Genomic DNA, 15,991 nt, shown 5'->3' with positions numbered 1-15,991 from the left:
ATTCCATGCTTCCAGAGATTTCTTCCTTAAGCATCACAGCCTAACCCACAGCTTGAGGCTGATGTCAACTAGTGCAATTGGAATAAGAAATCATATCCAATCCTCTATCTGATTATTCCCATAAAGCCGATGAATAAAACTTTAAATTCTGAAAGAAAACTTAAAATTCTGAAGGTATTTTGCACACCTCATTTTTAAAGTTGTCATGTCCATAACGCAGGATTACTTTTCAAATTATTTATATAATTGGTGTATGATAAATAAGGAGTATTTGAGGAGTATAACACTGAGATTTGAGGCAAAGAGAAAAGGGTGTGGACAGTGAATACTTTCTGCTTTGTATAAGGATTTGCATTTTGCAATTTGAGCTAGTTTTACAATAGAACTCAGAAATCTGTTAATTTGTTTGTTTAATCAGGTGACTGTAGGGTTAACTAAGCAGTACCGCTTCAGCTAGTACTTTTGTCATCCTAAGTTAAAAGGCGGGTTCATACAATATATCCCTGTTGCTGGCATAGAAAAACCACTACCTTGTACTGACAATTGTCTTCATTCTAGTAGTTAAGGGTTTCTAACAGTCATAAATTAATTAATCTCAAATTCAGTGGGTTTTACATCTCAGTGTAGTGTAATTGTTGTGAATAATGACAATCTGGACACATCTCCTGTACCCCAACCCTGTTTATGATTGCTGTTTTCCAGAACTCTGTATAGGCAATTTTTAGATCATTGTTTCTTTTAATCCCATCTCTCACTGAGTTCTCAGGCCAAATCTAAACCATTGATAAATATATTAATATAAATAATTGAAAAAGTACATAAAAGGAGTGGCTGCCTGTTGCTCTTTAATTCCTCTTCAAAATATCACGCTGCTTGAGTGGCTTGATGTGATGTAAAATCTGATCAGTGCAAGGATAAAAAGAAGTAAAGAAGGAAAAAAAATGGGCAAAGTTAGCAAGAGTACAAAACAACAACAACAAAAAGTAGCCTGTGAGATAGCAGTTGCTGAAAGAAAAAGGTGAAAAGCCAGTATTCTTCTGAAGTCGGTGGTAAAACTCAATGACATGGGACAAGTCTGGAGTACCTGATCTGGGACTACTTAACCAGATTTGTAGTGCAACAAAAAGAAATACTTGTGTTTAATTGCATGGTCAAATCAGTTTCTGAGGCTTTGTGTCAGTCCACATTTACAAAAATGTTCAAGGTGTCCTGATGAACTACTTCCAGAATTTCAGAAGGAACTATTAGAAATAGTTGGGGGTTGTCACCTTCAATGCCTTTTTTTTTGATCATAAGGAAGCACCTTGGAATTCAAATTAACATTGGTTAACATGGGTAGTGTATGTCCTGAAAGCACTTGGTTTTGCTTGTGCCTTACTGCATGCTGGAGGATCTACTTCCCTATATCAGGATCCCCATTTTATGCCTTCTGTGGCATCAGACATGACACGCTTGCATAAAATGAAGGAACAAAAAGTGTTGCATCACTGTGAAGATTTTATATTAATTTCTTTCCTACTTTGGCTTACCACTAGTACAACTATGTGGATACAAGGAGTGCTCCATCTGTTTGTGGAAGGAGGCCAATACACAGGTATATATGGGTCCAAGCTGAAGAACACATTTTCTAGAAAATTTAGCACATACAGTGAGCTGAGTCGTGCAGAAAATATTTTCAGATAATCTGGGGTTCCTTTTACAAAGGCTGCTTTCCTCTCCAGATCACCTTGTAACTGCACTTTCAGGTTTGCTAGATGTCGGTTAGCCTGCTGGTAGTAAAACAGCCAACAAACAGTTCCTGTTGTGGGCTAAAGTGTGGTTTAATTACTGTGGTTGTGCACACTATCGTGTCTTACTTTCAAGTGCCTGACCTTCTGCTTTAATGCTAGACCTGTAGTGGCGTCAGGTATGAAAATCTTCAGCTTGCACACTAAAGTTACTTAGGTGATTTCTCATGTCTTTTGCTCCTTACTGCAAAGGTTGTCTGTTCTTATATTTCAAATGTCATTTGAAAAATACATCAAGAATTTTCAATGAAATGTAAATGAAAATTAATTAGCTGTACCATCAAAATTGCTTCATGATAATTATATTTTTAATTGCTATGGTAGAGAGTCTTCTCAACTTAGAATTCCTGCTTTTTTTTACAGTAACATTAATAGGGCTCAATAAGGAAAAACAAAAAAAGAAAAGAGATTGCATAACTTGCTCCCATTTACAAATATAATAGTCTGTACAAAACTGAACTTAGACAAAGTGAACAGAGTTTCTTTTCTGCATTCAAACACCTGGTTATTACAGAGAAGTAGCTTTGAAAAATATTAGAGTATACAGTAAGAATGAAGGCAATGCTTACTAGTCTAAAAACTAGAATCCAAGAACAGCTACTTTTTCAATGCAGAGAATCTTAGACAAGTGATATTATTTTGTTTGAAATTCTGAAAGAGGTTAAATTCTGACACGCATTTCACAGTTTCAAGAAGATTCAGTCAAATTTGACCCATCTTTTAAAATCTTTAAAACTTGTGTTGCAAAGAACATCTGTCTGGATTTTATCCTGCTGGTATCCTTGTACTCTGCTGTCTGGAGGTTAATTTCTGCTCTGCTGGCATATGTAGATAGGTTCTGCTTGGAAATAAGATGTTCAGGATTTTTCCAATCTATTAATTGAAAAGATTTAAAAGTGTTTTACAATTAATGTTCAGCAGCCTAAGGTAGGAAGCAAAAGACCACACAGAGCTTGTGTTCTACAAGCAAAATCAGTCTGCCTACGGATGTCGTGATGACAGAGAGTCCATTATAGGTTTATCCATAATTTTAAGCATCCTATAAATATTTAAATGTAATAAATACCATATCAATTAGAGGAGATGGAGCTAGAGATACCTGCCTGCCTCTAACACCACATAAGTCTTCTTTGGATGTAAAATGTGACCTACAGCTCATAAAATACTGCTTCTTCAGAAACTGGTACCCCTTCTACCCTTAACTCACCCTCAGTTGTTCAGTGCCATGATATTTTTGTTGAGGTGTTTACTGTCCACTCAGGCCGGCTTCACCATCTCCCTCTGTAGGTCTTCTGTCACTTGGTTGTCAAACTTATTTTTTTAAAAGAAAAAATATTCTTAAAAAGTTGATTATATATATATAATAGATATTTAGGGGAAAAGAAATGCATTTAACATAATCTTGTTAGGAAGCAGTACATGTGACAACAAACCTGAAAGGGCAATAAACATTCCCTGTCGTGGGGGTGCAGGCACCAGCAGCTGGCAGCGAGCTGGGCATCTGCCATCAGTGAGCAAAGCAGCATCTCTGCTCAAGGGCCCGAAAAAGAGACACAGATTAGAAAGAGTGGTGTAGCCTAATTCATGCTCCCTAGCAGTTTAACAAGAACATGCAAACCCAAGAGCAGTCGTGTTGTCTGTGTCTGGATACCACTCTTTACTAAAATATTAGTGGAAAGACAGGCTTGGAGTATAATAAAGCTGGTTGAATTGAAACATTCAGGAAGAAGACTGTGCAAGAGGAATCTTCTCAGCTACTTAACCTGCAGATGTTGGCAGCAGATTTTGTATTGCTTCTGAACTAACCTGAATATTTGCTTAGACTTCGTGGAAAAAATAATTATTTGCATCAGGTAGACATGGGAAAACCAATGTGTTCTTCTCTGTATTCATTAGCATAAAACTTTTTAGTAGAACTTTCAGTCTTGTTACAGCCCAATAAAATTAATTAAAATATTAATGTCAACAATTTTTGAGTTTTTAGATTAGGCCTTATTCTAGTGTCTGTTCCTCTGCCATGTAAAATGGGCTGTGTCCAGTGACTTCAAAAGGACTAGGAAGAAGCCTACTGTATCACAAAAGAAACATCTACATTGATAAAATGGATAGTCTTAACTTCAAGGAGTGAATTAATAAGTCAAGATGTCATTATTCCAACTGCTATAGCCCACTGAACCTATAAATAATCTTTCTATCTTTATAGCTAGATTATATATATATATATATATATATATATATGTATGTATGTATATATATATATACACACACATACACACACACACATACATATCTATATATATAGAGAGAGAGAGTACAGTACAATAACAACACTGGGTAACTTCTAATGATAGATTTTAATTAATAATACGGGTCTATTTTTATGTAAATATATTATTGTAGAGTATCTTCCAGTCTTTTTCAGAATCGTTAAATTGAGAGGAGCAAATGAATATTTGTCCTATTTTTATGTTAAAAAGTGAATGGACTGAAATGTTAAATGTGAATGTAAATTTCTTATTGCAACTTTTATACCGAGTGTTTGCACTATTATAATTTCTGTAATCAAATTAAAAATAAAGGAAAAATTTGCTTGAAAAAACAGCTGTTTGAGATTTTTGTCTTGGTTTTGGTTTGCCTTTTGTGGGAGGGGAAGGTTGTTTTGGATTTTTTCCGTTTGTTTTTTAAATCAAGTTGCATTCATTATTATATACCAAGCTGCCTCTCAGAGGGTCCAGCTACAGCTTCTCAGTTTTCAGGCTATGAACATGCCTCTAGAAATGCTGCAATTCTGCTTTCAGAATTGCTTTGAACTGAAGAATCTCATGAGAACAATTCAGCTCCCTTGTGAGTCTCGTTGATTTTCTGTATTGACCATAGTGTAAGCCAGCTAGGGCCAAGTGTACCATTCACTGTGCAAGCAGAGGAAAGTAAATATGCAATGACCAACCAAATACCTGGCACACAGACCAGAAGACAGTGAGCGGAAGATTATCTCTCCCTTTCTACAAGGCAGAAATTGGTCCATTTGGACCAAGTGTAGATTTTGTAGGCAGTTTATGTTGCGCAAGATACAGAGCCAACCTGAGAGTAAAATTGCATAGGTTAACTTAAAATTTATTTTAAAACTGATACAGTTATATCAGGTAATATGCTTCACAAGAGAATCACTGAGTTTGGGTAGTTCAAAATAATTTGGCTGTACCCCTTCCAAATGACAGCAGATTCCCATCTGGCCAGCTCAGAGCAGAAGCAGAGGTCCTCTGTGATGTACAACAGCCTGGTCTCAGATGCAAGGGTTTTTAGTACGAATGCTAGACAGAGTCTCCACAGCTGTTTTTTCTTGCAGGCTAGAGAGCACAGTGTGAGTTGTACAGAATTACAGAGTTGTCAGGGAGTGTGATGGAACGGTTCTTGGTTTGCCCTTACATTATTGAAGTCTTTGTGGCCTTATGTAGACATTTTTCCCTTCTGAAAGACATGACAGACCTTCCTAACTGTAAATCAGAATGACTCCACGAAAGTAAAGAAGACATAAATAAACTGAAAATCTGTCCTTCACCTTTTATTGTGCCTTATGGTGTCTCTCTTTCTCGGAGCCCCCCGGCTCCGTTTTTGCCTCAGCTAGCTTGAGAGACAAACCACAGTTGGAAGGATTTTCCCCAGGGCCCTAAAAATCCCAGTGTGGCTGTGAACCTTTTCCTTTAGAGAGAGCAGGCACCCGCCAATGGCAAAAGGAAGGGTCTTTGCTCTTGATCCGAGGGGAATCAGGGCTTTATTCAGTCTTTCTCCTATGGTCCTGCCCCTGCAGGGTCCGCAGTCCAGTCCCCGTCCCCATTCCTGAGCCAAGAAGCTTTTCCATCTTGATTCCTGGCTTTTATCCAGGGGGAAGGGGCTAGAGGCAGGGACAAGCCACTACCCAATCAGGGATAAGGTGGGAGTGGAACAGAGTTGGATTACATTCCAGTGTGGGAAAATGGGCAGGGAAAAGGAGCAGGGACAAATTTCGGAATGATACATTTTCCAGGGGAACAAGGGGGGTACAGAAGAAACCATTACCAAACCCAATATAAAAATTAAATACAATATAAACCCAAATAATGCATAACAACAGTGCCTGTTCTGCCACATTGGTATTTTAAGGCTTTCTCCTAATACTAAAATGTGTAACCCTTTGAGTGTTGTTTTGGGGAATTCTATGTACATGAATACACACAGAGCTATTTATACTTGTGTATGAAATATGTACACTCGTAGATACATATGTTAACGAGACAGTATATGTTCTGGATTAATGATTCAGGTCATTACTTGGAGACTTTTTTCTGCCATGCCTCATTACACAGCCAAATCACCTCAGAGACAGCATGAGAATTCATTTTGCTTAAACAATGAGGTGGTATCAGCATTAAATTTTTATCCCTCTGGTAACACCTCTGGACATGAGGAATTCTAGACAGCATTTCCATAGCATAAACCACGCAGGACTGAAACTGAGGTTCTTGTCCAAAAATATTACCAGAGGATATTGTTGATTTCAAACAAGCTGAAGGGGAGAATAAAAAATGAGAACATTGTGTCCATTGTGTACCTTGGTGCATTGCATTTGACACATTGTATCTGTGTCAAAGTCTTCCAGTTTTGCAGCCATTTGCTAGAGCAGTGGGTCACCTAATGCCATTTCTTCTGGCAGAACATGATGTTCAATTGAAGGAAACGATTATACAGGTCTCAAATCATGTACCATATTCTTGTTTGGGACACCGTGATGGAAAAAAAAAAAAAAAAAAAAAGTCATAGCTGTAAGGTGAGCCACTTATTAGAGACTGTCTGTGACATTTTTGGCTCTCATGAAACCCTCTAAACAGAGGAGAGATGCTCTCTCTATCAAGAGAGCATTTAAGGATGGGGATCTTGAGGTACAGTCAGGTTGCTTAGGAGTCCTGGTCTTATCCTAATAACCACTTTTGTGCCGATTAGTTCTGCTGTCAACTTCAGCAGCAGTTTGCATAGGTTTCCAGGCTCAAAGCTCAGTGAACAGAAACTATTTTTTAATATTATGTTAATATGAATCTCCCAGGCTTACACTGTTCCTGTATTTAAAACCAGACATTGGTTAACTGTTATTAGATTTAGCCATAAAGAGCTAGAAAGGAAGAAGGTAGCGACGAAGTAGTCATTATTATCAAGAATATTTACCTTTTCATTTACAAGGCACACTCTGAAAATGCCAGTGATGGCTTTCATAGAAGCAGTGTAACATATAAATTATTACACCATCACAGATGAAGCAGATAAGCTCCCCCATCAGAAGTGCTCTGCTTCACTAAGTCAGTGGGGATTCTGATTAATTAATTAGCATTCCCTCAACTTAGACCACCTGGAGATTCATCTGCACAATTCTAATGCTTCAAGAAAGAGCTATTTATATTCACCTGGCCTTACTTTCTGCACAGGACTATACTCAGTCTGGTCGTGCTACTGCACTGCTCAAACACAGCACTTCTATTATTAGTTTATTATTGGATATACTAAAGTAAAAAAAAAAAAAAAAAAAAAACAAAAAAAAAAAAAAAACACAACAACAACAACAACAACAACAAAAACACCAAAAAACACATATCATTTTCTGGTTGCTGAGAGATTAGAAGTTAGACACTTGTTTGGCATTGGCCAAACTGGGCTCACACTATTGCCAAAGGTCATGAAAGCAGCATGGACTGTTTTCCCCCAAATTCTATAGTTACTCTGTATGTTTATTGAACTCTGGCAATACTGCTATGTGCTCCTCAGCAGCTCTGCCAACATAATTAAAAAAGGAGCAGTATCAGAAAAGACACAGCAAATTACTGAGGAAAGGTCCCAGTTGAATATTAACTCAGATTGACTAGTGGGGTGTAGAAACACATAAAAAAGTGTCTAGGACACCGACGAGTGAATAAACAACATGCCAACAGAATACATAGTGGCATTCTGGTAAGACAAGAGTGTAACGAAGAGGATCACTGACGCAATTACAAAGGCAGTGGTAACACATTGATTTTATCAAGGTCAATGACCTCTGCTGCTATTGAAGTATACCTGACTTGTACTACTGAGGTAATCAGATATTTTTTGAATTTAAATACTGATCCTCCAGACTGCTACATTAAAAGGTTTTTTTTTTTTTTTTTCTATTTGACATCCCCCACAACGGTTTTAGACTGGCTACTTGTGTATTATAACTTCGTTTAACTACGAGATACAACAATTTTTAACACTTTAAGCTTTTATAATTGAACTTAATATTGTAGCATCTTTAAACATGTATGAACTGATCTTCCTTTCACATAGACACCAGGCACTCTATCTGCAGGCAGAGCTGGTCTAAACTGAGGGAGGACATGGCACTGAACTTTTCTATAAGATGTAAAGGTATGTTCATTAAGGAACTTGTTTCTTCGATCCTACTATTACATTAAAGCAGAAAAAAAAAAAAAAAAAGAAAAAGAAAAAGAAAAAGAAAAAGAAAAAGAAAAAAAAAAAAAAAAAAAAAAAAAAAAAAGGCTGTTAGAATAATACTTCCAATTACCTGCAATTAGTGGACCTCGGTGATGCGGCCCTCTGCTCATTTTAGACTTCACATTAGCAAATAAAATGTTTCAGTCTTATTTTCACTAAGAAGCTCAGCCTGATCAGCACTCCTAGAGCACTCCTGATTGACTTGCCTACATACCAAACTCAGACACAGGAAGAATAGTCCATGCAAATTTGAAACAGATTTGCATTTTTATGGAGTTTCATCCATAAACAGTTTGTAATTTGGGCCCAAGTCTTCTAAAACACTAAGGAAACAATTTAATTTCCTTTTTCTTATTTTTGTTTTGTTTTGTTTTTTCCACTCATTTAATCTTTCTTTTAATTTATTCTTTCTACATGAGTCTAAATTTTGGAAAACATTTTCACATTTGTGTCCTTCTCTTAATTTCTTCCTTTTACTCTCCTTTTGATCCTCACTACCATTTCCAAGCTTCCCCTGGCTCTTCCTTCTTCCTTATACTGATTTGAACAAGGGTCATTCTGCCACTGGTCATCAGACAGAACAGAATGCTGATCTCTACTTACCAGCTCCTATTTCTTATTATGTACTTCTTTGCACCCTCTATGCCTAAAAACATCAGACTAGTTGCAAGAGCAAGGAGAAGGCCTCTTCGTGTTCTGCCTGGGAAAAACTGCACCTAGCTCTTGCAGAGTACCTAGTTTGGAGATTTATGCAAGATTTCTGATTCACAAATTAGAATTGCATATCCAATTCAAGAAAATATGTTAGGGAAGCATATGAGGTAAGGAATGGTTCAGAATACAAGTTCCCTTCAGGAGAACTGTGTGGTGACATCCGCAGAGTAGAAAACATAGAAATTAAAAGAGCAGCAATTGATGAATTGCAGTCTCTCAAAACAAACCAGAAGACAAAGGGAGAAAAGTGTCCAATTTTTGTCCCTCCCTATATATTATTCCTTAGTAAACTGAAAAATAATTCCAGTATTTCCCTTTTCCAGCTAAAGCCTCCTCAAAATTCCATGTCTTTGAAGTGAATTCATGTATTGGAACTGGAATGAAGATGCTGAAAACACCGTGCTGTTATTATATTCCCCACTTTTTTTGGTTATGGAAGTAAAGATTTTAAGAATTAATTTTTCATGTAAGGGAATGCAGTAACCTAAGTAGGCTTTTCATTTTGGGAAGAAATTTAGAAATATTAAATTATCTCCTAAAATGAGATCAGCAAAAGAATCTTTCAAGACATAAACCTAAAGCCGTGTGAGTTTGATATAATATTTATGGAGATACATAATAATATTGCTAGAATTGAGTGCCATCTTGCATTATGCAATAAATGACAGGAATTGTGTGCAAATATAGGCCAAAAGGACTGTATCCAAACCTTTGAAGTTATTGCTCAAAATATCAAGTAGACAACACTGAGGATAAAGATGATCATTCCAAGTAATGTAAATTTAGTGAAGGAATTGTTCATATTAATAGGTCTGAGTGCATGACACCGTATGTGTCATTCTTTGAAAGATGCAAGAAGCTTTCAAGGTGTCACTCAAGTCACAGTTTGGGTGTTTCCTGTTCAGGTACAGAACTTGGCTACAGATACACTGAGACCAAGGTAACATAATCCCTGCAGATGTTCTCAGCTCTGATTCTTACATTAATATTGGAATATTTTCTGTCTTATCTCTAGTTATGCCTTTCCGATTATCTGTAACATCCTGCACCACTTGATAAAGAGATTAATCTGTAGAACATAAGATAAACCATTATTAACAGCAAGAATAACTTGCAAATCTCCTGATTAGTATCTTGAGAGTATTTAGAAAGAAAAAAAAAAATATATAGAAAGTAAAGGCTTTTTAGAAAGGTTGTTTTTTAAGAGTTTTGAAGAAAAGGCCAGGGAAGGTAGACATAAAGAGGATGCAGCTACAGACAGCCCTTGCAGACTATGAGAAAGTATGGAAAAATGACACAAAAAGTGAGGACAAGAACAGCAAGGAGTGCCAAGCATCAGCTGGGGGGCAAGGCCATGAGGTTATGAAGGGGTCCAGTGAAATTATGTCAGTTTTCTCAGCACCGCAAAAGGCTTCTCTTGCAGGTTCATGCTGTTCAGTGTGGTTTGCATCACTGCCTTGCTGGGAGAGGTGATATTATGTGCCACAGTACAGCAGGACAGCACAAACATTGCGACACCATGTCAAGACATCACTCTGTGTTCTGTACTATATAAAGAACTGGCTTGCCAGGCCTATAAGGCATAGTATGGCTGGCCTGGTGGGTTTGTTCATCAAGCCACAAGGTATGAAAACTAACTACAAATACTCAAAATGAGGTAAAGATTGGTCTATGTTTATAACTGCCTGAGACCATTTTTTTTTTTTTTTTTTCCCAGGCACATGTGTCTCAAAATAGTTTTTGTTTAATTCTCAAAATATTCCTGTAGGAACTTCCAGTGGGAGTTTAGGAAATAAATAGCTTATCCTGGGCAGACTATTTATTTCCAAGATGTTTACTCATGCAATCCATGTGATTGTAATGTGCCTCCATTTCTCAAGCTCTCTTTCAGCCCTTTAGGGGCGCATAACTTAAGCCTAGCAACTTTATCCATATATTGACAGACTGTTACTTCTAAATACTGAACTGGTAGCTCCAATTCTCCCTTCATAGTACAACTATTAATGTGGCAAGAGAGAATGGTTTATGATTATGTTTGAAATACTCAGACTACCTGGAACCAAAAGTTCAAATTCCTGCGAGATCAGTGCTTTTGCCCCTCTGTCTGCGCTGGATGCAATCTATAACCCCAGGTCATCCACATAAAGCCATGAAACTAGGTCTGTCTGATCAGTTTAAAGGTCTATAGGTCATGCTTTGTCAAAAGGGGCTACCCCACTATTTGTGCATATGCTCCCTCACACCTGTTCTTTGCTCTACAGCATTGTGGTAACAGCTGTTTAGCGTCAGCTACCACAGAGCTGACTTTCAATTCAGGACTGGTGTAGTCCAGCTGCTTTTCAGTTGATAAAAATTACAGTCCTCCACCTAAACCATACCATTTCAAAACAGTGGAATTCTAATCTTAGAGCTGATACTTTGAAAACACAAGCTTCAAGATAAAATACAGTCATTAGCTGCAAACACCATGAAATACACACAGAAATTGACAGTTTTTTGTTTCATTCTCATTTTCTATTTTCCTAAAAGAAAATATTTCCTATTTTCCTTTTTTCATGGTAGATTTAACATTAATTTCCCAATTATTTTTTGAGCAAGAAAAGCAGCGAGAAAATAAAATCAGGATGGCAATATACTCCATCAACATAAATCCATCTTGCAGCAGATCTTCAATATGCCTTAAGAAGCCATGTGAAGCAAATTAACCACTAGAGTATTTTTTGTGATTGAAATAGGCAGCAAACAGCAGAGATTAAATAGCAATAAACATAGCACATAGATAACTTGGCTAGCCCATTTTCCAATGATTAATGATTATTATAATTAATTAATCCAAATTTCTATTTAGTTATTTATTCATTTTGAAGCACTGCTGATACTCCCAAAAAATGCTAAATATCTTAATTAGGGGGTGTCTGCAGCAAAGGATGGCCAGGATGAGCAGGTCTATAAGAAGGGAAGTAGCAGCTGAAGGAGGAAGGAAGATATCAGATAGAACCTGGTGGATCTGGTAAGCCTGCTCTATTTTGTCAAATTTCCTGCAAAATGCATTCTCTGTGATATGCTTTGATATTCTCAAAAGGTTTATATTTTTCTGCTGTTTTTAGACTTCTCCCCTTTATCTATAGTGGTGTTACAGCAGAAAAACACATTGCTTATACATACTTATTTTCTAAAGTATAGAGAAGTGTGGAGAAAAAAAAAAAAAAAAAAAAAAAAAAAAAAAAACAAAAAAAACAAAACCAAAACCTGTTGTTTTCCATGAAAGCTTTGGTTGAAAAAAACTAATTTAAGTATGAAAAAGTTTTAATTGATTATTTAATGATGAAGGGGAAAGCATTAAAATACTTAGCTGAGGATAGGTTTGGAGGAGGCATGGTCTTTCTATTCCCTTTCTAATCTTAATCATGTAAGCTTCTATGATAAAGACTAAGGGAAGTCAATCTGCCTAAACAGGAAAGGAAAAAAGCAGTCTTCATTGACTGAGTGCTGCCTATGTGTCCCACAAGCTAGCGCTGCTAAGAAGTGACAGAAGAAACAAGTATCCAAATAAAAATTAGTATGGAGTACTCCTACCTCTTTCTAAGAAAAAAACAAAAAACAACAACAACAACAACCCCCCCCCACCAAAACTGAAACACCTGACTTCTGCTGTATTGAAGAGTCAGTGCTCTCTCTCTTGCCACTCTTTGTGCTTAGAAACACAAAGTGGATGTGAAACTCCACTGGAAAACTTAGATGCTACACAGGTACTTGACAAGGGATGGAAAATATCTTTTACTTCAGCAAATATACCTCTCTGTCTTCTTGTGCCCTGCTTCATGGTAGTCCTGTTGTCTTGCCCCTCCAAGACTGCAACCTATATACAGTTTAGAATATGGGGTAATTAACCTGCTTGAATTATCTGAACAACCTCATGAAAGCAAAGAGTCCAACAATTAGTAGGAGTACTTGACTGCTCACGTGATTTAGATATTTACCTTCAATATATCTTAAATTTGGCATCTTTACCTTGTGCTTTTCTGCCCAAGAAGTAGCAAGTGTAAGAAAAAGAGTTTCTTTTTATTGGGGGGTTGCAAATGGATAGGAATAATGCTGCTAGCAAAAGCAACCTTGCCTTTGTAAATGCAGTTGAAAATAGACTTGCGCAGAACATATGGTTTTTTATAATCAAAGCATAGGATTAGCTGAAGTGAGACAAACGTCAAGTAAATAGGAAGAAATTAGAGGTTTTTGAGCCCCTTTTCACAGAATTAAGGGAAACAAAATGGCAATTAGATTAAGAGGTCATTGGTGAACCCAGAAATTCTCTGCCCATCTCTTTAGAGCACTTGCTTTTTTTGCTACACAATGGTAGTCCCTCTACCATCTAATAGTTTTCAGCTACCTACAGAGTATTAGCAGCTGAAACCCCAAAAGTATATTATTTATATACTTGGAAGGAGAAAACACTATCTTAATGATGTTGCAGTTAATGAAGATCTTTAAAAATTTTAGCACACTTGGAGCTCCCCATGCAGAGGGCTGGGAGAGGAGTAAGTGTTGGCTGTGTGACCAGCTATGTTCTCATGTTCTGTTTTCAAACATAGCTCTTCCAAATGCCTGAACACTGATCTATATAAAGGATAAATTCCATGTAAAGACAGAATATAAACATGAAAATAGGAATACTTTGGATTTGATTCAACAGCTTACTGCTAAAAAGCAGCTTGCATTGCATCTCTCACAGTGTGAACAATGACACACACAGTCTTCTAATTTTCTTAAGGCAATAAACCTGACTTCAAGATGTCAGAGGAAGATGATTCTTTTCTGAATGTTAAAAGATCTCTGAAAAAAAGAATGGTGAAACACAGCACCCCAGTGGACTCAATAATTTCAAGAACATGTCCATCTCTTACTGATCTGACAAATCAGTCAATCAAGGAACAAGATGCCACAAAAAGAGTTTATGGATCTCCAATGCCAAAATCAAATGTAAGCAGATCATTATCTCAAGTATCATTAGCACATGTTGATGTATACATGCCTCATACATCCCCGAAAATGCTTTCAACAGCATTTGATTTGCAAGAACTAAATAAAGAAAAAAGCCAAACCTCTCAGCTTTTATTTTCTAGAAGGAGGCTTTCCACTGTGTTGGCCTCTGATGAGTCATATCAAGAGCCGGGTCACAAGGTTGTCCCAAATACAGAAACTCAAGCTAACACCAGAGCATCTATGGATGTTGCAGTAACTCCCAAGAGTGGACCTTCATGGCTTACTTCTGGAATACCAGGGATAAAAGATCCCCTGGTAGCAAAATACAGAAAGAAGAAAATGGATAAAACTCTTCAGGTAAAGGCTTTCATTTAGTTATTCAATAGCTAAGTTACACAAACTTCTACCCATCCTGAATATATACAGATGCTTCTAGTAAAGTGGGAGTAGTTTACTAACAGAACACTTCCATAACTTTAGCAGTGAGGACATCTGTTTATGAACTGGGTCATAACCTGGTAGACTCTGTGATACCATTCCTAATCACAGATGGGATGCCATGCAAACTTCCAAACTAGCTTTTGCTTCAGCTTGTGAGATGGTGAAACTTATTGTGTACTCTAGTGGGAAAGTATACTTTTTTAAAAATATATCTTGACTTAGAAGATATTTAAGAATAGGAAGAAATCAGTAATTGCAATTCTAAAGCTTCTTAATGTTAGCAAGTCAGCTCAAACTTGAGAAACAAACTACACTTTTTTCTGTTCAATCCAAATTGTAGAGCTTTATAAAAAGAATGACAGTCATTGTAAATGGGATCTTGTGAGCAGTCCTTTTGACTAATGTAGGGTTTCCTGGGGAAACTTAAATTAACAGATGCCCTCTGGATGTTGGTGGTCTGTGGTGCACACAAGCCACATTTTCTGAAACATTAATTTTTTGCTAAGGGCCTGTGGAAAGCCCATAGAAAGGCAGCAGAGTTAGACTCTGAGGGTTGTCATGCCAGTATGAAGCCATCAACTTCTGGTTTTGCTTTGTTTTTTTCTCTGTACCATATTGTTCTTGAGTGTGTTGAAAATTCAAGAAAACTTGCCAGCTTTGAGAGTAAGAGCTTCTTTGCTTAAAACAAATGGAAAACTTCAGCCAAAACTGAGTTGGGTCCTAAGTCCTTTGTGTAGGTTTTGTTTTTGAAAGTAGGTGATATCTGAATGGATTAGGTTGATTAAAAGTTATTTTTTCTTCTATAGCAGAAAAAGAAACAAAGAGAATGGCTGCTTCGTCAACTTAATAACATTGAGGAGGCAACTAAACATGAATTGACAGTTGAAGAAGCTTGATTGGGTTACCTGTGGGATAAGTGCTATCACACTCATCATGTGGGAATGGCGAGTTCCAATAAATCACACTCTTCATTACAGTGCCTGTTAAACTTCCTCTTTCCTTCCAAAATGTTGTTTTTCTGTTGTTTATTTGTTTTGTCATTCTTTCCTCTTAGATCTAGGAGAAGTCAGATATAAATTAAGAAGAGCCTATACATGAGAGTCAATGTTAATTTATAATGGCTGAAAGACCTAGAACAAAGAAGAGAGGAAGATCTTAATGTTTAAGAATCATTCCTCATACTGCCACAGCTTCTCCTGGCCTTAATCTTTCATGTAGCATTCAAGTCTTATAGGGTTACTGACAAGAAGTCGCTAGACAAAGTCCTAGTGGCCACATAGAGTGAAATCCTGATTAGCCAAAGGAGATACTCTTCATAATAAGGGTAATCAAAGTTGATGCAATCTAGAATGTTTTTGCTGCTACCTGGTGAAATGAGGAAATACTGAGATGCACCAAGGACGGAGGCCATTCTTTAGAGATTGCTAATTAATGAGAGCCTATTTTTAAGGTTTTGCTCAAAATCATTCTGTCCCACCCTTAGATTGTAAATGCAACTCACTATTTTATTGGAGATACCTATTCCTTGGCTGTGTATTTTGAGGGAGTATGGGGTTTCTGTTTGTTTTTTG

At 37.0% G+C, this 15,991-nt stretch overlaps 1 protein-coding gene across 4 annotated transcripts; it reads left to right on the top strand.

The window, feature by feature from the left end:
* Positions 1–11,914: 11,914 nt before the first annotated feature.
* Positions 11,915–15,396, top strand: CCDC201 (coiled-coil domain containing 201). Of its 4 annotated transcripts, none has more exons than XM_040070908.2 (4): positions 11,915–12,009; positions 13,768–13,976; positions 14,120–14,336; positions 15,227–15,396. In XM_040070908.2, the coding sequence occupies exons 2-4, from the start codon at positions 13,933–13,935 to the stop codon at positions 15,314–15,316; spliced, it is 351 nt and encodes a 116-aa protein (XP_039926842.1). In that variant the 5' UTR covers positions 11,915–12,009; positions 13,768–13,932; the 3' UTR covers positions 15,317–15,396. The 4 variants fall into 4 exon arrangements, with proteins under 4 accessions (XP_039926842.1, XP_039926832.1, XP_039926812.1 ...); XM_040070898.2 differs by having other exon boundaries at positions 11,916–12,009; positions 14,106–14,336; positions 15,230–15,396; XM_040070878.2 differs by having other exon boundaries at positions 11,916–12,009; positions 14,106–14,336.
* Positions 15,397–15,991: the final 595 nt, after the last annotated feature.

The sequence above is a fragment of the Hirundo rustica genome, chromosome 1, assembly GCF_015227805.2.
Source record: "Hirundo rustica isolate bHirRus1 chromosome 1, bHirRus1.pri.v3, whole genome shotgun sequence".
Lineage (NCBI taxonomy): Eukaryota > Metazoa > Chordata > Aves > Passeriformes > Hirundinidae > Hirundo > Hirundo rustica.
The sequence above is the reverse complement of the archived record's forward strand: the minus strand, read 5'-3'. Positions and strand labels throughout refer to the sequence as shown.